The 22,804-nt window shown below is 30.6% G+C and overlaps 1 protein-coding gene and 1 pseudogene across 1 annotated transcript; both read right to left on the bottom strand.

Moving 5' to 3' along the window:
- Positions 1–10,082: 10,082 nt before the first annotated feature.
- Positions 10,083–11,425, bottom strand: LOC111302224 (uncharacterized; annotated as a pseudogene).
- A 1,524-nt stretch (positions 11,426–12,949) lies between these two features.
- LOC111301495 (WRKY transcription factor WRKY24-like) lies at positions 12,950–16,227 on the bottom strand. Its single transcript, XM_022897192.2, has 5 exons — positions 15,707–16,227; positions 15,166–15,354; positions 14,446–15,068; positions 14,140–14,301; positions 12,950–13,580 (listed from the first exon to the last, which is right to left on the bottom strand). Exons 1-5 carry the CDS (start codon positions 16,070–16,072, stop codon positions 13,130–13,132), a joined length of 1,791 nt encoding a protein of 596 aa, XP_022752927.2. The 5' UTR covers positions 16,073–16,227; the 3' UTR covers positions 12,950–13,129.
- Between the last annotated feature and the right edge of the window lie 6,577 nt (positions 16,228–22,804).

Consider the following 22,804-nt stretch of genomic DNA (forward strand, 5'->3'; position numbering starts at 1 on the left):
AATTTAAAACCATTAGACCAAAGGATAAATTTAAAAGTTTATGGCTTGACTCTCTAGCATCTCTAGTGGAGTTGCCATACTATCATAACATATAGATCCATAAATTTATAGTTAGACTTAACAAATGGATGGAGTCGCCACCAATCTTTTTATCTAGGTGTGATTGGCCACCTAAGGAATCTATCTTTTAAAGGAGCTCTTAAGCTTGAGTAAAAGTCCTTCAAAGAATAGGTTCGGGTCTACTAACCAGAATAGGATTTGAGAGTTCGCTTACATGTAAGGAAGGTTATAGCACCCCCACATACGCATCCAAATCATGGTACCATATTATTTTAAATTCATCATAGGGTCTTGGTTCTAATGGATTCAAATTTTTTATGTTGAATATTGAAAATAATTCTTAAAACTCTCCATCAATCTGATAAAATTCTTAAAAATATTTTCTCACCTCAAAAGTATTCAAGAATCTCATTTGATATCTTGAAGAGACTTCGTCATCGAAAAAATGTTTAATTATTTATTTTATTATCGAAAATATATCTAATTATTCACCACTTGGGCCAAATTAGAAATATTTTCTTGTTTTGAAATTCTAAATTTTTCACCATTCAGACCTATTTAGAAATATTTTTATTTATTTTTTTTGGATTTCTAAATTTTCTAGAATTTTGGTCAATTTAAAAATATTTTCTTTTTCAGAATTTCTAAATTTTCCACCATTTGGGCATATTTAAAATTTTTTTATTATTTTTCTTTTTTTTTGTTTTCGGAAAGAAAATAATATGATAATTATTTTTTATTAAAATTTCATTTAAATTCTTCCACCATTTGAGATAAATTTAAATAAATTTCTAACCTAGAGATTTTTTAAAAAATTTACCATTTGAAATTTTTAAAAATCCCATCCTTGAATAATTGTCAAATATTTTTAACCAAAATTTTTTATTTTTTTTGGTTTTTTTTTCTCTCTCTTTTTTTTTTTGTTTGTTTGAAAATAAATATTAATTATTTTTATTAAAATTTTATCTAAATTATTCCACCATTTGAGACAAATTTAGAAAGAAAATTCTCACCTAGAAAATTTATAGAAATTTATCATTTAAAATTTCTATAAATTTCATTATTGGATAATTAATATTTATTCTTAAAATTTATTTTATATTTTTCCTAAACTTAATCATGCAAAAATACCCCTAAAGTAAACAAACACATAAATAAAGACAAATAAAAAAATAAGTAAAAAATACAAAAAGAAAACAAAACGTCTTGGTTCAAGGGATACGACGCGGTCGGCTTTAGGCACAAAAAAACGGCTCGGGGGACGCTACTTGACGGCTCGGCTCGGCTCAAAAGATCGGTTGGTAAGCGGGTCAAACACGATTCAAAACGGGTCGTGCTACGGGTTGGGTCGTCCGAATGTAAACGCATAGATCTTGGTGGGTATCTTAATGTCAAAACGATGTCGTTTTACAATAATATAAAAGGCCAAGTTTCAGCCTTTTCCCTTGAATTTTCACTCATTTTCTTTCTCTTTCCCCTTCTTTTCTTTTTCTTTCTCTCTAGAAACCGAGAAACTCTAGTTAAATCTTCATCGAATTCTGAAAAAAATCATCAGAATCTGGGTAGGTTCGTCGGACGTTCATCGAAAAATTCAAGTTGGCTAGCATCTTCAATCGGATTTTGAGATGCTTGCTGAAAAATTTAACCGACGCCAAAAAACTTACCGAAAAATTCAACTAGAGCCAAAAAATTTTGCAGGAATCTAAAAATTTTTTAGAAAATTTCCAGAAAAAAACTTTTTTAACAAAAAAAACTCCAAAAAAATTTTTTTTGACTGCTTGCTGTGTTTTATTTTTTCTGTTTTTTATCTATTTTTTTTGTATTTGTGTGATCTGTGTGGGTATATTTTTATAGGGTTTTGAATCTGAGAACTCAAATCCAAAAAAAAATCTTAATTTCCTTTGAATTCTAACCTTAAATCCAACTCTAACTTTACAAACCAGTTTTAATAATTTCATATAAACTCAATTACCTATTTTTTATTTTTTATTTTTTTATTAATAAAATTAATCCAAGTAAAACCTCAAACGGATTGGACTGTTTATAATGTGATAGTGTATAATACATTGATATTATATTATATTTATATACTGATAATTTATCTAATATAAAAACATGTAATACGTTGAATTTGTCAAATCCTAATTGAAGTTTGAAGTATAAAGCATTGACAATGTCCGTTTCATCAGGGTATCTAATTATTTAACCTCCCATGGGGATTATAGGGATTTAGGTTCAACTTCGAAAAGGTTGGTTTGGTCCAGCATCAACAAGTTAATAAATTTATTTTGATATTAAGCTCTCCGATCTCCTTTTCGTTGTGAACAATGTTCCACACAAGCATTTCTGATTTGAATTGACCCAGCAGTCCGCTGAACTTGTGGCATGCATGATGAGGTTATGTTGTTAGTCGTCAAATTAGTTGTGATTATTGGAGTAATTTTGTTTTACAAATGTGTATAGGCTCTAATCGAATGCTGTTTTAATTAATCTGTTTAAAAATTTCTACTCAACAGCTAAATATCAATCAAATTACTAGTCTATTAAACTTTTGCATGATAATTACCGCAAGCACAGATAACCAATTCTTTCCAGTTTATTAACCTATACTACAATTACCGACGGCCCAAACACAGAGAGGCCTACATACAGGAACAGAAAGCAATATCATTTATTAGTCGATCAATGATTAATGATCCAAATCCAATAAATATAATTACCCCAAAATTTAACATTAAATTCTTCCATAATATAAAGACATCCATAATGATTTTATTTCAGCAAAATCTGTTACTTGCTATTGCTCTTCCACTGGCCACGAAGTTTTTGGTAAAAGATTTGTTGATGTGATGTCTACTGAGATAATAGCTATATACAGCGAAGAAGAAGGTAGACATGTATAATTAGAATAGACATTTTCATTTCTAATTTTAAGTAAATACTTTATCTCGTGACTTAAATCATACGAGTAAGTATTATATAATACAAAGAGCTACAGAAAAGAAGAGATTGCTCTATAATTGATAATATCCTAAATGAGTAATTATCAGTATGGAAAATATTACAAAAGGGGGAAATTCTCTTTTTAACTTTATTTTTCTCAAGTGCAAAGACTCCTCAGGATCACACAGTCCCCATACTCTTATTGTTGCAATACTAACACTGAATTTGCACCCTTAAAACGTGGCCAACGAGGTATCTCTCCAACTTCCCCCTAACAATATATAGTTCATGCTCAATGCATTTCCTGATCTCATTCATCCACCATGATTCGTCATTCCAAGGATGACAAAATTATAAGCATTCTCTATTGATTTAATCACAGCAAGCAAACTTGTTGATTTCATCATTGCCTCCTCTCGACGACAAACTCGCTTGTTATGCAGGGCTTTCGCCTTGAGCTCTCTCTGGAGCTCATCGTCAAGCATCTTACTTCCGGCTATACTCTTTCGAAGTCGAAGAGAAATGTAAAAGACTGACCACCCCATTAAAATGGTCCAACACAAACATACTCATATACAGCATATGCTTGTGCCTCTCGATCATTTGCTCCACCAAAGAATAGCACAGCCACCTTAAACAATGAAGGTTCTTCTACCCAACAAGGATATTTCCTCTGATTCAACATCCACTGCTACATTCAAACTGATCATAATTGCCATCTTGGGAACAAACACGGCATGTCTTTATCGATTGGTTCAATCCGCACAATTACCCAAAACATTTGAAGTCAACCAATCAATTTCTAAAGCTACAGATTACACTGTTTCAATTCTGCATCAGTACCTACGTTAAAATCTTATCCATTTTAAACATGATGCCCAAATTCCACGTGCACTACCTCTTTGTTCGTTTCCTTTCTTTCTAATGGCGAGGGTGAAGGGCCTAAGCTATGAAATCTTATTTGATCTTTACCTCCGTATGCTCATAGGAAACACATGTCAATTACAGCCCACTTTTCATTACTGTCAATCCAATGCCTCTCAGCTGGAGAGCAATCATGTTCTTGCCTGGTAAAGTAGGCTTGAAATATATCATTGACATTGAAATTGATACTATCCGTCAAAATTCAAAAGACTGCTATGTTATGCAGAGCTTAGGTGTGGTTTGCTATAATCTTCCCCGTTAATATAGGACCAAGGATTTAAATAGCGGTGATATAGAGAAATAGCGGCCACAAAATTGTGATAGCGTCGACACCGTCACCGTTATCAAGAAAAAAACGGTTGAAAAATTTAATCACACTCAAAATGATGTGTAACGATAACTAAAAAACGACGTAACGAAAAATAGCGGCAATAATGATCTATTATTGCCATTATCCCATTTTTTTCGTCAACACTCAGCACAAATTATAACAATAAAACAAAAGCTTTCAAGTTTCAACAGTGAACATCCAAGATTCCTAAAATCAGAATAACATAACAAGACTGCAAAATAAAAAATAAAGACAAAAGCCAAAAGAAAAGAATCCCTGCTAATAACTCAGTTTCGTTCTCTCTCTTCTCAGTTTCAAAATTCATCTAAAAAATCTTAGAAAACAATATTAACTATTAGCCATTCAATTGGTAGCTATCCAAATTTAAATCAACTTTAAATCCTCAATCAATAATCAAAATAAAAAAAAGTAAGAAAAAATTAAATTACCTTTTTTTTTGTAAAATTTTTGTAAAATAATGTTGATATTTGTATTTGTGATAATCTGAGTGAGAGAGATGAGGGTATATGAGAGAGAGAGAGATGCAAAAAAAATAAGGAGTTGGTTGAGTTGATTTGAGAGATCGACCGTTGATGTCATGAAAAAACTTGAAGAGGAGTTGAGAAAATTTTGGCTTGAAAGAGAATGGGGGGGGGGGGGGGGGGTTTGTATCTCTGAATGGGGTGGTCGGTGGGGGATGGGGTGGGACATGGGATTGGGTGGGGTGGGGTGGGGTGTTTGGGGGGTAGGGTGGGGGTGGGTTGGGTGGAGTGGGTGGTTTTTAATTAATTTTATAATTAATTTTATTAAAATTTAAATTTAAAATTTTGTAATTTTTAAAATTTTTTTAGATAAAATTTAGTTAAAGGGATTAAGATTTTATAATTAAAAAAAATTAAGAGATTAATAATTTAATATGAAATATATATGGATTTTAGATGAAAAATTTTAATAAATTTTTTTGTATAAGTTAGATGAAAAATAATTAAAATTAAAAATTATATTTTGATTTTGTTATTTATTAATTTATTAATTTTATATTTGAAATTTAATAATTTTTTTGTTGTTTTGGTATTTATATTGTTGTCAATTCTTTTGCTATTAAATTAATTCTTATTAATTTATTTTTATTTTTGTGCAATTATTAAATATTTTATTTATTATATAATATATTGAATGTAATTTGTGATAAATTTTTTTTACATCAATTAGTATATCAAAAAGATTAAGTTACTTAATAAATTTAACGTCTTACGATCTATTACTTTTAAGATTAAAAACTAAAAATTAAAAAATTTAATGTAGATTCAATTTTTAATGATGAAATAAGTAAAATTAATATTTCTAAATATAAGTTTATTTTATTTTTATACAAAATAGCAAGCATGCCATCACGTGAAAAGTTTCCAAGCAAAGGAGTAGAGGCACCAAGTGATGATATAGGTTGACATTTTGGAACACTTGTGCCAAATATAAAAGGAAATGTTTTATGCAAACTTTGTGATAAAGTTGTAAAAGGAGGAATAACACGTTTCAAGGAACACATTGCTCATAAAGCTGGCAATGTTGCACCATGCTCCAACGTTAATGATATGTTATGTTTTTATAATTTCTTTGAAAATATTATTGTTAATTTCTAAATAAAAATTATAAAATTACATAAGCATGTACAACTAATTTTTTCTTTTTTCTTAACTATATTATTAATAGGTTTAGTAAGAGAAAGTATAATGAAACTTCTTTAAGAAAGCAAATCAAAGAAAGTTGAGAACAAAAGGAGAAATGATGAATTCTTATCACAATTAAGAGAGAAAGACTATGACTATGAAAGTTTTATTGATGAAGACATTGCTACAAGACAAGTCATGCGAGATAGTATCCAATCACAATATTAGTGGCATAGAAGACAAGAATTCAGATAAAGAACTGGAGGTTGGAGTAACATACATAAAGAAGGATGAAGCTCTAACGGCTCAGTTGTTTAATATTTTAAGGAAAAAACAAGGAAATCAACTCCAAGTGAGTCTGAATTTCATTAAAAGTGGCTATACCTGAATTAGTTAGAAGTAAAAGTTCAAAGCAACAAAAAATAAGTGATTCATTTTTAAAGACATTAAGAAGGAAGATGGGTGAATCAATATGAAAATTTTTTATATATGATCAACTTTCTTTTTAGTTAGCAAACTCTCTATGATTGCATAATTTGATTTCTGTGGTAATAGAAATTAGTCAACATGTGAAACTTCAACACTTTATGACGTCTCAGATGTGTATTTAGAGTCTGAGTATTAATAAATTCATGAATGAGTTAATGGATTAAAAGCTCATTGAAATGAATTGGGTGCCACTTTGATGTGTGATGGTTGGACCAACAGTTTGAATCAAATACATATTATTAATTTCCTTGTTTACTGCAGTAAAGGGATCATTTTTTGAAAATTTATAGATATCTCAAATGTTCGTAGTAGAGATGCAAACTTCTACTACAGATTATTGGATGAAGCTGTGAAAGAAATTAGAAAAAAATGCATTGTTCAAATAGTCATTGATAATGAGGTAGCACTTAAGGCTGCAGGAAAAAAGACTAATGGAAAAGAGATAACATTTGTATTAGACAGCATGTTCAGCTCATTGTTTGGACTTGTGCCTTGAGGATATTGGTAAGAAAAAAAATAAGGCAAAGGTTTTAGATGATGTAAACAAAGTGACTTGTTTTATATATAATCATATTTGGACTATTAATTTGATGAAGAAATATACAAAAGGGAAGCAAATACTCTGTCCTTCTCTTACCCGATTTGCCATTCATTTCATACAGTTAAAAGAAATAACAAGGCAAAAGCAAGGTTTGAGAGAGATGTTCAATTCAAAGGTTAGTACTTAGTAATTAGTATAACTATTTAAATATAGCATCTTTTTTATGATATCATTGTTTAAAATATTAATTTAAAATATATTACTCTAAAAATTTATTGTTGAATATATAAGAATTTAAAGAATAAAAACGGGGACAACAAAAATCAGGGCTTGCTTATGAAGCCAAAAAAATCATTTTGGGAAAAGATTTTTGGAAAATAGTAAGTGATATAATAAAAGTTTATGAGCCTTTAGTAAAAGTGTTCTGCCTTGTTGATGGTGATGAAAAATCAATAATGGGATTTATTAACGAGACGATGGATAGAGCTAAACAAGCAATTCAACAAAATTATTGTTATTCTGTTAAATATGAAAGATTACTGATAATAGATGAAGTTTCATGCATTCTGACTTATATTTAGCTGGTAAGTAAACCAAGAATATAGATTGTATTTAAAAATATATGTTTATTTTTTATTCTTAAATTGTTTATTTATTTATTTATTTATTACTTTAATATAATATTGTTATGAATTATTGACAGGTTACTATCTAAATCTATAATTTCAATTTGCAGTGGAGCATTCTGAAAATGTACTTAAAGAAATATTAGATGGTACATGAGCAGTTATTGAAAGATTAGAACCTTATATAAATACTCAAATCAGAATGATTAATCAGGTTAGTATTTACTACTATTTTATAACTTTAACATTTATTTTATGTATTAAAAATAGAATTATTTTTTATTTATTCATTTATTATTGTATTTTCAATTGATGTAGTTGCTATTATTTCAAGACAAACATGAAACATTTGGTACTTCACAAGCACAAAGAGCTTGAAAGCAAATGAACCTAGGTAATTAGTAAATTAAATAATTATAATTCATGTATATTATTTAATTGAATAGCATATTCAAATTTAGTTTAAATAATTTTATACAGTTGAGTGGTGGATGATATATGGCACTTGTGTTCTTGAATTATAAAAACTAGCAATTAAAGTGCTTAGTCAAACAACATCTATAACAAATTGTGAACGTAACTAGAGCATATTTAGCTATATTCACACCAAAGCAAGAAACAAATTGAAGTTTGAAAAACTTCAGAAACTTGTATATACCCATTACAACATGAGATTGAGGATGAGACATTAGAAAAGAATGAGCATTGATGAGATAAATAATAGTTTTAATCTTATTAGCCTTGACCATATTTTTGAAGATGATAATCTACTAACAAAATGGCTACAAGAGAAAGAAAATCCTTCGTTAGATGGTCAAAACTTTAATTGGTTGCCTGCAGATAATTTTGATAATGAAATAAATATTGAACAATCATGCCAATCTCAAGAAAAGAATGTGTCTCATTTAAGTTCAAGTCTAACACCAAGTCAGAATGATGATGGTGGGGGTTTAAGTCCAGATGAGGGTGATGATGATGGTGCAAATTTCGGTGGTAATATGGATGCAAATCGACCTTATAGCCCACTTGAAGGAGAATTTGCATTGCTGCTACTGGTGGACTTTTTATTAACATGACAGAATATGGAGTAAATCCATCTACTGAATCTAATGAGGGTCAAGTGCACATACAGCTCGATCAAAAGGAAAAGCCAAAAAGTACCACTATGATATTTCTAGAAGTTCTTCATCTTCAGGTAGGAGATCAAATTCTATTAACTTTGAGTATAGTGAATCATTTGCTACTACTTAAGGATGCTACTATCTACCGAAACAATCTAATTTTCAACTTCCTCATTGTCATCCTCAAATATATCCTCCACCTCAAATATATCTTCCACCTCAAATGCATTAAGAACAAAACGCTACAGGGATGGGATGGAGTCAACTTGATTCTCAAAATGAAAATAGAGAATTTGATCTTCCTCGTCATTCTATCATATGGTAAATTTTAAAATATATATCAATAGTTATAGTTGATAGAATTTGAAATTATTATATTTTTAAGTTTGTAATTTTATTAAATATAGATACTTGGTATTTAATATATTATGTTTTGTTAATATCTTGATTTGTCTAGAATTAACATCAAATATGAACTTGGCTTAAGCAAAAAATTTGTTGCTAAACCAAATATGAATGTTTTATTATAATCTAACTAAAATTATGAATAATTGTTTTTAGAAAATAAAAAATATAGTATGATAAACTATTTTAAAAATCATTAAATAAGAGTTTTTATGATTATAATTATGATTATTATATTTTATAACAAATTGTGTAAAATTAAAACAAATTCACTATTGTGATGACCTTGATAATTGCAATGATCTCTGTTATATATGAAAACACGATAAATGCAATGCGATCGAAAACGTGATCGCGACCGTTATTTAAATCCATATATAGGACCTCATAAATGTGGCTATAAATTCCAACCATGGCCACCTGCAATCTTGTCAATGTCTACTGCATTACAAGTATGAAAATAGTATAGGAGAAGATAGACAAGATGAGCGAACATGGTTTACTGGCGTTTATGTTTTAAAGTTAAAACAATTGATTGAACAAGGATAAGTTAGGAAGCTTATCAAATTTTGTTTTGACAACACCTAGCCACAACCTAATGAAGACTTCATCAAAAGAAAGCATTGAATCAAAAAGAGGTAAAAGAAAATCTTATTGTATGCAAACGAAAACATTATATCTAAGGAGAAATTTTTGAATGAATCAATCTGCATACTTCAACACAAATTCTCTGAAAATACAATTAGGATGTAGCAGAAAACGAAAAAAAAAAAAATCAGTGGACCGCTGATTCAGATCAGATGGAGTAGAATAATCAACATCTACGAGGAAAAAAATTTTAAAAAGAAAAACAATTTACACAATCAATGATCAACGATCTCCAGTCACCATCACTCGTGTACAAAAACCCCTCTAGCTCCTAGAGAATTAAACCAGTCCAAGCACTGCTCATATGTTTTCTGATACTTAGGAGTTAAGACTCCTCTGGCCCGGACATCTCTGCCATCTATTGTAATGGCACTCCAAAAAGACCTAATCCTTCAAACAGATTGCTCCTGTCTCGATCAACCTCGGCATTAGAGGAAACTCAGTTCCCTCTACATCCATTTTCATCACCACAAAATCTCTCTCAGACACCACACTTTTCGACCACTCTGCTTGTTAGGCAACAAACCAACACGCGCAGTACCGACGCTCACAAACAAAAACAGTAGGCATTTTAGTCTAACAAGTGGTATCACTGCTAAATCAAACCCCTGAATCTTGTCCACATCCTCCACGTAATTAGCTGATGACTGAACTAGGTGTATCCTCCCCATTACTCTACCTTTCACCACTGCATTCTTTTCTCCGGGATCCCAGGTTATCTCAAAAAGCAATGTCTCATTCCTAATCCACGCCGCGTAAGGCAATAGCTTAACTCATTTCTTCATCTTCATCTTGTACTCCTCATGAAATGACTTATCGGCCTCAGCGAAGTAAATTTGAAAGCTTTTATTCTGTTTCGGATATTGTTTATTGAACCAGCTCCATACACTTGATTCATAACTTCTTGCTTCAACATCTATGTACACATACTTTCGTTTAAAACTATTGTCCACCATTGAAGTCAAGTATTTGATGTTTCTAATGTTTCTTTTCAATGTAATCCATTGTTTTAACGGTTGTCGTTCGATCAAAGGCTCCGCATTTCGGATTATTTCCCTTTTCAATTCCATAAGCCAGCATTTATCACCTGAATTGAAATTGAGAGGCGAATTTTGCCTCTCTTTCTACATCAAGATCTCCTGTGTTGTCGTTTAGCGCCGTTGATTTCACGAGACCCGATCAATCTCAAACAATAAAACAGATCGAGAAACGATTGCAAACTGTACGCATCCTTAGCCGTTACGTGGACCACCAAGAACCCGCCCGGTTTCAGCGTTCGACAAAGGTGATGCTTTTTCGGAAATACCGAATGATTCCGAAACGCCGATTCTATTAAAGGCGTGGACTTCGTCTCCTGTCGGATTTTCAATGCAGAGAGAATTTGAATTGGGAGAAAGATATCCGTCGGCGACCAAATCTTGGAAAACAGAGGAGTAATAATCGATATTATATTTTTTAGAATAGAATGCGCGAGGACACGTGGCGGACGTTGAGGAGGCAGAAGGATGTTGTTGCTCGCATTCTTGATTGGTTCACCATGTTTTACCTTGAGATAAACATGACAAAAGCTTGCAGCAAAGTGCCAGTTGGCCATTCCCCATTGCTTTCATATTTTCTGTGCTTCTTAAAGCTAACCATGGGCTTAACTTTTAAAGTTGGAAATGGTAGGGTTATCAACCTGCATTAAACTATTTCACAATGATTAAAATTTTCTTTAACTAGTACTAATTTACAACAAGAAAAAAAATTAATTAACGTTACTTAAGAAATGAATTAAGGTACAAGACAGTAAGAGTCCTTGTCGTTGGAGGATAAAATAGATTTAGTGAGATTTAAAATAATTATGATGGTGCCAAGTTGACATAATCATGCCGATGCGTAGAGTTAATAACAGGTTGGGTCGTATTTGATTTTTATTTATCTTAAATTTAATTTAATTTTATATTTATTAAATTTAAATTCAATTTTATTTAAATTTTTTTTTATTTTTTATATTTAAATTTGATTCAATATGATATTGTATAAATCGTATTTAATTCAATTCGATCCAAAATTAATAAAATATTTTATTTTAAAATATAAAATATTATTTTTTAAATATAAATATTTAAATATATAATTATATAAATATATATAAATAGATATAAATAAATATATAAAAAATAATTTTTTATATAATATCGAATCAAATCGAATTTACTTAAAATTTGACTCTGATTCGATCTCGATTTTTTTTTAATTTTATCATATCTGATTTGATTCGAAATTCGATTTAATAAAAAAATTGATCTTACGAAATCAAATCAAGTTAAAATTTATCGAAAATAGATTGAATTACTGATCCTACCAATGCGGTGCATTTGCATCAAAATAGTAGACGCGTTTGAATCCAAATCCGGCCTAAACAGATCGGCATTGTTAGGTCGTGGTGGCCTGCGGGCTGCCGGGTCATTAGCCATCGCTTTCTTTAATTGCAACGTGTGCTGCAACACCAAAATGTCCCACCACCGCTTTGGCTGTTCGTTGATAGAAAATACAAAACGTTTTTTAATTACAGTAACTTTCAAGAGAATTTGATGTACTAACTTGCCCTTTCTAAAATGTCCTGGTTCATTTATCTGATGATGTCGCAAAGGGATTTTATAGTCATTTTGACTACCCTGGAAGGGGAGCTGTCAGGACGAAACCACCTATATCAAATTCATATGACCTTGACCAACTTGCTCACTAAGAAATCCTCCCCCCACCCTCACCCCCATCCCAGCTCTACATTTTTTACTCATTCCAACCTCAATTAAAACTTTGATTATCAAACAAACGATTGCATTGCTAATTAACCATGGATGCTGACATGGCAAATTATTACTAGTAAATCCAAACGAAATCCTGGAGTATGGGCTTCGGAATTGATTAGCAGGTGAAAAGCAAAAAGGACATGCACGAAACTGAACTTATAGTTTGTGAAGTTATCGGAGATCAAATTTTGTTTTCAAAGTCTAAAATACCTGCATAATCTAGCAGGCATTCAGACTGCACATCCGAAGCAAATCCAGCATTCTTTGTTTTTTTCAACTAACATAAAAGGATTTTTCTAAAGCAAATGGATCACTAGTTTGTGTGATTTAAAAAAAAAAGGAAATGATTTGACGCTCTCCTGTTCTCGTCCACCCAAAGAGAGAGAGGCCTCAAAACAATAAAAAAATAATAAACTTTTACAGCCTCTATATAATACCAATCTGAATATACAAAAAAAAAAAATGTGGAATATACAACAAACAAACAGAATGCAATTTACTTAAATGAACCTCAGCTCCTTATTCTTGTGGCTTTCACTCCCCTCTATACTCCCCAAACCTTTAATTTCTGAGCAAATTTCAATATGGTAACGGCTCGATGAACACTTCATCTGTTGGTTCTTCCTTGGTTCTGGAAAACATTTTGTTTACATCTTGTGGCTGATTCATGAAAGATCCCATGGAGTTCCCAAATCCTAAGAATCCAAAGTTTCCAGTTCCCTGCAACATCTCCAGCATGAAGGGTGATTCCCCTTCGGCTTCCGCTGGCCTCAAACTGCGAAGAGGGTTGGTCATGGAATTGTTAGAGTGATTGTTAACAGCTGATGGCCTTATTGCCATTGCCGCATTGTTGTTACCATTATTGTTGTTGTCTGGTAAAGGTCTATTGACAGAATGGCTGCCACGAGCCGCCGGGACATCATGATTGTGCTTCCCTTCATACGTTGTGATCACTGCCCTAAGATCATGCGACGCTCGCTCAACATGCTTTCTCACTGGACATCCTGGATATGTGCACTTGTAATAGCTCCTGTAAGCATCAGCAGTTAGAACACAAGGCAAACACTTTTTCAACTCCAAAACTAATAAAGAAACCGTCGAATCCAAAGTTTAAGACCAAAACAAAAGGATTGCAGCCTGAAACTTGGTATTTAAACAAGAAGCACGAGTGCTTGAAGCATTCCTCGATAAAGTAACTTCAAAGCTACAACTTATCTTTCTTCAAAGGAGTCTAGTGTATCCAAAAGACAGACAGGGAGACATAACCGAACTCACTTTTTTAAGGCATAAAAACCGAACCCACTTTTTAAGGCATAAAAAAACTAAGACATCCTATGAATGATGTCTTTAAGAGTTAAGTATGATCGAAAGTTAACAAACCCACATTTTAAGGCATAAAATACTAAGAGATCCTATGGATGATGTGTCTAAGAGCAATCGATGATCGAAAGATAACAAACTCTTGATTAAAAGAAATGGTATATAAAATCAAAGTGCTAATATAAAACTACTTCTAGAACATTGAAAATAGCACAACATTCAAAAGTCTACAGTATTAACTCATACAGTAATGCAGCTCTCAAATTTACCTTGGATTTGGATTTCCCTTGACCACTTTTTGCCCATATTTTCTCCATCTGTATCCATCATCCAAAATATCAATATCACTGGTTGTTTGAACTACAACTCTAGGTTCCCTCACAGTTCTACTCCCAGGTGCTGAAATTCCTTCATTTTCACCTTCACTTTTCCTGGAAGCAAGTAATATCAATGTTAGTTCAGCAGAAACAGAAAACAATATACTATATCCATGTCAAAATTGGAATTTATATTATCCATTTTCAAAATCTTTGACCATAAAAATAGTAGCCAAGATTTTGAGAAATTAAACTTACCATCTTTTGGCCTCAGGCTCGTCTTCATCAAACTCATCTCCTCCTGATTTACTCTTCTGGGAACCCTGATCGAAATCATCATCGCCGACTGATATAGAGGAATTTTCTGGTGTTGCAACAGAATCCATCTGTCCACTGCCATGAATTGCCAATGACTGATCCAGAATTTCAGAGCTAGCAGCACTCGAATTCTGAATAGAAATAGAAGATGATGATCTCCTAGTGGACTGAGGTTTAGGATGGTTATGACTACCCTTGTAAACTATCTCAGTTATCTGCCCATCTAAAGATCTCTCAACCTTCTTCTTTGTTGGGCAGTTGGTATACGTGCACTTGTAGTAACTTCTTGGGTTTTCGCTTCCTTTCACTTGCTTTTGTCCGTATTTCCTCCAGTTGTATCCATCCTCTGATCTTCTGCTCTCTCTAACTGACTGAGATTGCTGCTGATAATTGCCATAATCTGATTGGAAGCTGCTGTTGCTTTGTGAGTTACTTTGAATGTTGGCAATCTCAGGAGAAATGCTCTGCATCTGAGTGTATTCAGGTTTTACCATGCTCTTTCCCGAGGAAAAATCCTCTTGCTTTGCAGACTCGTGGAAACTCCAAGCTTGTTGACGTTGTACCTGAAAATTGGAATAAATTCAATGAAAATGTTAACAAAATCTTTAAAAGGATCAAAGACAAATTTTTTACTTTAATTGATTGAAAATAATTACATACAGTTTGATTTGTGTTGGTTGACGATTGAAACATGCTTGACGAAGAGGTAGCTGGCCTTGGGTGAGTTTGGAAAGAAAAATCAGAGTAGTTCTTGTCTTCCTGTTTGACGTTTTGCTGGTTGTTTGCAGAATTGGATTTCCAATTGAAAGCCTGAGCTGGAAATGTTCCAGTGGTAGGAGATGGCAGAACCTGTACGTAAAACATAAAAGATAAGAAATATTCATCAATCAAAAAAATTAAAAGCAGAAGTTAGGCACAAGACAACACAAAAACAAATTTCAATCAGACAAGCAAAACCAAGATAAACAAAACTGATATTTCAGAAATCATAACAGATAATACAAAAGAAAAGCTTTAAACTAAGTGTTATACTCTGTTTGGTTTCCTAGAGGTCAGTAAAAATCTAAACAAAGAAAATCTCTAACCTTTTATATTTCAAAGATAAAGCTCGAGTGAATAAAATTTTGGTAAAGTAAAAAAAAAAAAAAAACAGAGCATAGCAAGATAGAAAGCAGAATCAAAGAGATGTAAAGATACATACGTTAAAAGCGTTCAACAATACAGGAGAGTCCAAAAGCTCAGCTGGGCTGAGCCCTGGAGGGATAGCAAAGTACGAAGAAGGTGACACAGGAGGAGGAGAGATAGGCAGTGACGGAGGAGGAAGTGACTTAAACTTAGGTACACCGGAGCCAGTTCTCTGGGCAATCCGATCGGACAACGACAACCGGCCTCCATGCTTGGCATCAAGGCCACCATTGACGGCCGAGGAAGGGTTTTCATTGTCGGTGGCACCGGATGCAAGAAGATCAGAGAAAGAGGTTGTCATGAAGGGATGTGTAAAGAAACTAAAGCCGTTTTGCGGGTGGGAATTGGCGGACGTGTCAAGGCTGCTACAAGAGGAGGCCATGAAAAAAAAGGGAAGAAAAGATAGAGATGAGAAGAAAAAAGTTATGAGAAGACCGAGGGCACGACTGATATGTGATGAGGAAGAAAGAAACAAGTGAAGAAGAGAAGATGGTTCCCCATTCTTTTTTTTTTTTTTTTTTTTTTTTTTTTTTTTCTGTTTGGGCTAGGGAGTTTCCGAGTAATTTAAGGGAAGTTTGACCGTTGAAAATATAGTGGGAATTGCCTAGAGAGGAGGGTGTGTTTTTGGTCAAAGCTGGTGGGTTTGACTGGATGGCGGCTGACGCTAAGGTAGTGAAATATATCTAATGGAGTATGTCATGAATACAGAAAATCTCTGCCTCTTTTCCCATTCTAGATGGAGAGGCAGCTCCCTCCCATTTTTTTCTTGTGTTGGCAACTTACTATTTGCTACTATAAAGCCATCATATACCGAATACGAGTTTAATTTCTTAATAATCCTTTTTTCAAAGCTTATCTAATAATAGATTTTCATCTTTAAAATATATTTGATTTCATTTTTTTAAATGAAATATTAGTTAGTAGAATTGAACTTTTACTTTTAATTTGATTTTTAATAAATTTAAATATTAAAAAATAAAATTATAAGTGGAACAAGAAAAGAAAAAAAAGTTAATGAACTTCATATTATTGGTGGAGATGATTTGGTACTTTGGAAGAGTTTGATGATGAATTAAAAAAATGTTTGGGAAAGAATTAAAATGTAAATAGTGAGGTTATATTGGAAAGCAAAGTTTTATCATCTATTTTCGTTCATTAAAATATGTGTATTTTGTTTCAGCTAATCAATAAATAATTTAGATATACGAATTGGGAATAAAATACTATTTTGATATATGTTCCAAGGAATTTTTAAAAAAAAAAAGTTCATTTTTTCTTAATCTCCAATCAACTTATAGAAAACAAATTAACATTCTTATAGTAGAAGAACAAAATGAGAGAGGAAAAGATTATGTCATTAATTTAAAGAGAGAATAATTTCTAGGTATCTGACAACAATATTTCATGATTTGGACTACTTATAGCAGTCTTCTTTGCCTCTCGTGCTTAGAACTTTTAACGAAACATTTACAAGGAGATATCTGTGTGACCGGCCTAACTAATATTTGTAAAAGTCTTGCAAGTTGCAATCTAGAAGAAGCATCAACCTCAGCCTCTTAACGTGTAAAGAGTGCGATGTGTATCGTCCAAGCCAAGCCATCCAGATTTATCTAGACGTCTGTGTTCAAGATTTATCCCTAAAATTGTCGACATAGAAATGATCAATATGGATATTCAAAACTAAAAAGGAAATACTATTGAGAACAATTGTTTATTTTAAACAATGCATGTCTTAATCGTAACATAAAAATCTACTCCTGTACAAATGATTGGGAGCAGACTGCATGGACTATTGTGCGTGTTTCCTTTTTTTTTTTTTTTTTTTTTGTTCTCTTCTTTTCATTTTTCAGTAAAAAGCCTTCAGTAATTAATCATCGTTTGGTCAGTTAAGAAGAAGTGAAAAGTTTTTTTTTTTTTTTTTTAAATTGCCTATATAGAAATATTGAAGTTAGTGGTTTATATGTTCTGCAATGTTTTGCATAGAGTATTTGTCCAACCTTTAAATAGAATGATTCTGAAAGAAATCAGAGCTCAGAGAGGGAGGGGAGGTCACATCTAACTGCAGAACATTAAGGCAGAGACAAGTTTTCAATATTTGTTAGTTTGTTTCTTTGTCCTTATTACGAAGTATGCAGATTAATAAACAAATGGACATAATTTATGTTCTTCGTAAGGTTTTTTATAATTTATAAATACTCAATCTTTTATCTCATATCTTTAATTTTTTTTATTTTAATTTTAAAATCTTTAATTAAATATTTATAAGATTCAAAGTCTAAGAGTTCTTGTTTATCCTATGCTAAAAAAGATGAAAATTTATCATCAGTCAATATAATATTTTTATAATAAAAAGGTCTAAAGTCTGTACATATCTTTGTTTGAGTTTATCTTTGGTCTATTTTTTTTAGATAAGATCTAATTTATCTTCTATATTATCTATTTTAACAAAGAACTTATGAAAAAAAGAAGAAAAAAGATCAAATAAATCATTTACAACTCTACTGATAGATATATTATTAGATTCAAACTTATGATCTATATGCAAACTATGATTATAAGGTTGATCTTACAAATACAATTATCTTCTGAAGTAGATTCCATATTTAAAGTGCTTAAAACTTGTTGTGAAAATCTGTCTTAGGCTATTAATAGCCAATTAACAAAAGGCAAACCAAGCCTACAAATACGGGTAAATAACCATAAAAACTCACAATATGAGTTTTAAAATATGTAATCACTTCAAAAAATAAAAGTAAAGTAAAGAGTCACTTATAATAATAGCTTAACTGGATAGATTTTAAAGTCTTACAAGAAAATTTGTTACATGAAACTTGATTAACCCTGTTTAGGTAACCAGGCTTTGATACTGTTTACAAAAGGTGTGAAAAGGATAAAAAAATTAAAGAAAAGAAAAGATAAAACAAAGCTGAATAATAAACTATATATGTATATAAGCTTGGATGATTAGGTCGAGAGACTAAAAGTAGGAGAAGAAGAGATATAGATATTGATGATTTACTTAGATTATATATGTATATAATCTTTGAAATAATATGATCCTGCAAAGTAAGACCATTGGAAGAAAGATTAAGACCTAAAAATTTAATTTTTATTTTTTCTAATTCTACTTTTTTGGGACTTAGAATTATGCCATCTAAAATAAATTCTTGAGCAAAAATATTCAGGTGTTTCTTGTGCTCATCAAGAATGTTAGAAAAAATAAGTATATTATCAATATATACACAACAAAACTATTTATGTTTACTAAAAATAGTGTCCATCCAATGCTAAGAGATCTAAGGTGCATTGCAGAGATCAAAAGGCATTACAGTCCATTGATAATGGCCTGTAGGTGTACTAAAAGTAGTTAACAACTTGGATTTTTCTTTAAGCATGATTTGCCAAAATTCATATTTGCAATCAAATTTAGAAAAATATTTAGCATTTTTAGCTAAATTTAGTAAAACATCCTTTCTTGGGATAAAATAACCATCAAAAACAAGATTTTGGTTTAATCTTTTATAATTAATAACCATTCAAGGCTTACCTGTTTTACCTCTACATGATTTCTTACCATAAAGGCAGGGCTAGAATGTGGACTTGTAATTGGTTATATCAAGCCTTTCTCTAATAGTTCTGAAATTTGAACTTTAAATTCTTCTATATCTTTTTTAGTATAGATCATAGGTTTTACTCTAATCACCTTTGTTGGATCAATGAGAGTAAGTTCACAATATCTAGGGCTTCTTTTCCATAATTTCAATAGTTCTTCACTGAAGTTTTCCTGCAAAATCTTAAATAATAAATGTTTTTCATTGATTGCCTTTACTATAGTAGGTTTTAAACTCTTTGGTTGAAAGTTTTTATTGCAAATATGCTCATGTTCCTGCAATAAAGGGATATCTATTGATTGTTTATCTATAGTAAAAGTAACATTATTCTTAGAAATAGAAAATGGTAAATACTTATACAAAAAATTATTACCTAATAATATATCATAATTTGGAAAACAAAGTATTTTTGGAATAATAAACTTTGTATTATTTAAATATATAAGAATATCTTTAGCTTTATATCCTACAATAAACCCTTACCTTCGATTCCCACTATAATAATGTGATACTTTATAGGTTGCCATTTGTTTAAAGGCAAAGCATTACTGCGACAACTGAAAATTGTTGCTCTTGTGTCTAGTAAAATATGAAGACTATATGGTTTTATAGCCTTGAAAATGAAAATCTTCTTTAACAAAAGTATAGTCTATTTTTATGTTTATTAGAAAATTGTATAATTTCATTAGAAAATTTAAAATTATTGATAAAATGAAACATTTTTATTTCTTCAACGGGATTTTTTCAAGAAGAAGAAATAGTAGAATTTAATAAAAAATTTTTGGAATGAAAATAAGTTTGTTGTGATTGATTATCACCAGCAAAAATAGGATTTTGAGAATTACCTGTACTGTTTATACACTGGAATCCTACAAAAGAGTTTCTGTTAGGAGTATAAAAAGATTGATTACTAGCTATACTTTCTAAATCATCATCTTTTTGATAATTAAAAGTATTTGAAGGTGGTAAAACCAAGTTTGGATTTAAATTGATTGAAGTATTTGGGTTTCTAAAATAAAGGTTTTTTCTTGAAGAGAAAAATTCTAAACTTTTTACCTTCTGTTTTTCAAAAGAATTTTTAGAAATATCCTCAAGACACTATCTTGTTGGGATAAAAAGATCTTTAAGGTTGACTAGTTTTGGTTTTATTTCAAAATCAAAATTATTTGGTTAAAAAATTTCTATAATATAAGGATCTATATGTTTGATAGAAGTATTGTAGTATTTGTAAATTCATAAATAGTAGACCAATTGATTGAAAGGTCATGTGATTTTTCTTCAATATCAAAATTGGTTATTTTGACACGAAGATATAAACATTTTTCAATATTTTCATAAAAAATTGAAATAAAATAATTTGGTTTTACTTTAAATAAGACTACTTTTATTGCTAAATTGGATTGGATTCCTCCAATTATGGCATTAACAGGGTTTTTGAAACGATTATCCATTAAAACTGCAATTATAAGGATGTCTTTCCTTGATATAAAAAGAGGTTTAATAGTAATCATAATCAATCATATATGAATATATTTAACTTTAGAAAATTTTTTCAAAAAAGGGTTTATTTTTTGTTTTGTAAAAAGAGGTATTTCTATTGATCATTGTTTAGAATAATTAGTAACAGTATCACCAAAAACTTTTTCAATATGATGTTTATACTATGGTTGAAAAGCTTTAAAATAACTAGTTTTATAAATTTCATCTTTTTTGACTAATTATAATTTTTCAATTTTTTCTTTAGAAATATGATGAGTTTTACTCATCACATTTTTTAGTTTTATTAAACCTTTTTCTGATACTAATTTAGTATCTGTAGATTTTTTTGATACGATATCTCGAGTAGATTTTGTATTCATCATAAAAATATATTTAGAAACATTATCAGATAAATCTAAATCGTTTCTAAAAATACTTCATAAAAAATTTCTTCATCTGATAATTCATCTACAAATAAAATTTGAAGAGTATTTTCTTCAAGTTTTTTTTTCTAGCACTTTTCCATTGTTAGGGCAAGCATTTGCATAATGACCTTCTTGATCACAAATAAAACATTTGCATGTTTGTTTTGAGGATTTTTTCTTTTTAACAACAAATTTGCCTTTTTTAGGTTTTTTGGATTTACTAGTTTTTTCTAGTATATAAACTATATATGTATATAAGCTTGGATGATTAGGTCGAGAGACTAAAAATAGGAGGAAAAGAAGTGAAGGAAGAAAATGAAGAGAAAAAAGAAGAGATATATATGAATTTACAAAAAATCTTCATAAAAAGGATGAATTGATATATGGTTATAATTCGGGTAAGTTTAAACCAAACAAAATAAAATATATTATATTTGAAAAAGAACTATTGGCCATAAAAAAAGGAGTCAGTAAATTTCATATATATCTAGCCCTAGAGATCTTTGTTATTTGCAATGACAATTAGGCAGTCAGAGATTTTCTCAAAAATAGAAAATTTTTATGCAATCCAAGAAGGATATGTTGGTATAATTTTCTTTATCAATATAGTTTTCATATTGAGTTCATTAACAATGATAAGAATTTTATTACAAATTTTCTTAGTTGCCCACATGGATTGTGGTAAACAATCACAACAAAATCTAGAAGAATGGAGAACAATCAGAAAGAAGCAATATAAAAAAAGGTTTTTTTCTTTTTTTTCTCTCTCTTTCATTCTTTTTTCACCCAGATCTCCAACTCCTTTTAAAAATCCTAACCCAAGATTTGTCAATAATCCTAACCCAGGATTATTTTTGTACCAACCCAATGGATACACTCTCGAAACTTTACCCATCAGACCACCTTACATGCATCAAAGAATTCCATCAAAATTCTTTAATTTTGCTTAAGATCTAAACCAACGGAGTCCTATGAGTTATTCTCAAATAGTTTCTTCTATAAAACAACTGCTCACAAAAACCAAAATCTCTAAACCAGAGATTAAAGATTTCTATAATCTTGGACTTGAACCACAAGTCTATGATATGTTAAACTATGTATGGAAATCCCATTTTTCTCAAAGCAAAACCAATTTTCAAAAAAAGATGTTCAACAAAGCTGAATTCTTAGCTAAACAAGTTAAAGAAATTCAACAGTTTTAAAAAGTAGCTCTCCAAAGCCTTTTGTCATCTAATCTTCTAAAACAAAAAGATATAGATTTTTTCGCTTTGGAAGAAAAAAGTTATAGTATTCAAGAAATAAACAATTTCTTAAATTTTTTTGAATATTTTGAAAATCATAATTCTTCAAAGCCAAACAAGATTAAAAGAATACTTTTATTTGAAAAAGCTGCTTATTTTAGCAGATAAATTTTTTGATTCTTCAGACAATAGAAAAAATGTTGATCAAATTTTTTTTTGAATTCTATATTTCTACTTATATTTATACTATTAAAGTAGGGGATCAAATTTACAAAATCAAATTTCGTTTAAATCATGAGCCATTCGATATAATCTTGTACAAAATTTTTCTTTTAAACTGATCAAAAAATTCTAGCCT

Source organism: Durio zibethinus, chromosome 15, assembly GCF_047325235.1.
Source record: "Durio zibethinus cultivar Kanyao isolate XHJ-2024 chromosome 15, ASM4732523v1, whole genome shotgun sequence".
In the NCBI taxonomy this organism is placed as follows: domain Eukaryota; kingdom Viridiplantae; phylum Streptophyta; class Magnoliopsida; order Malvales; family Malvaceae; genus Durio; species Durio zibethinus.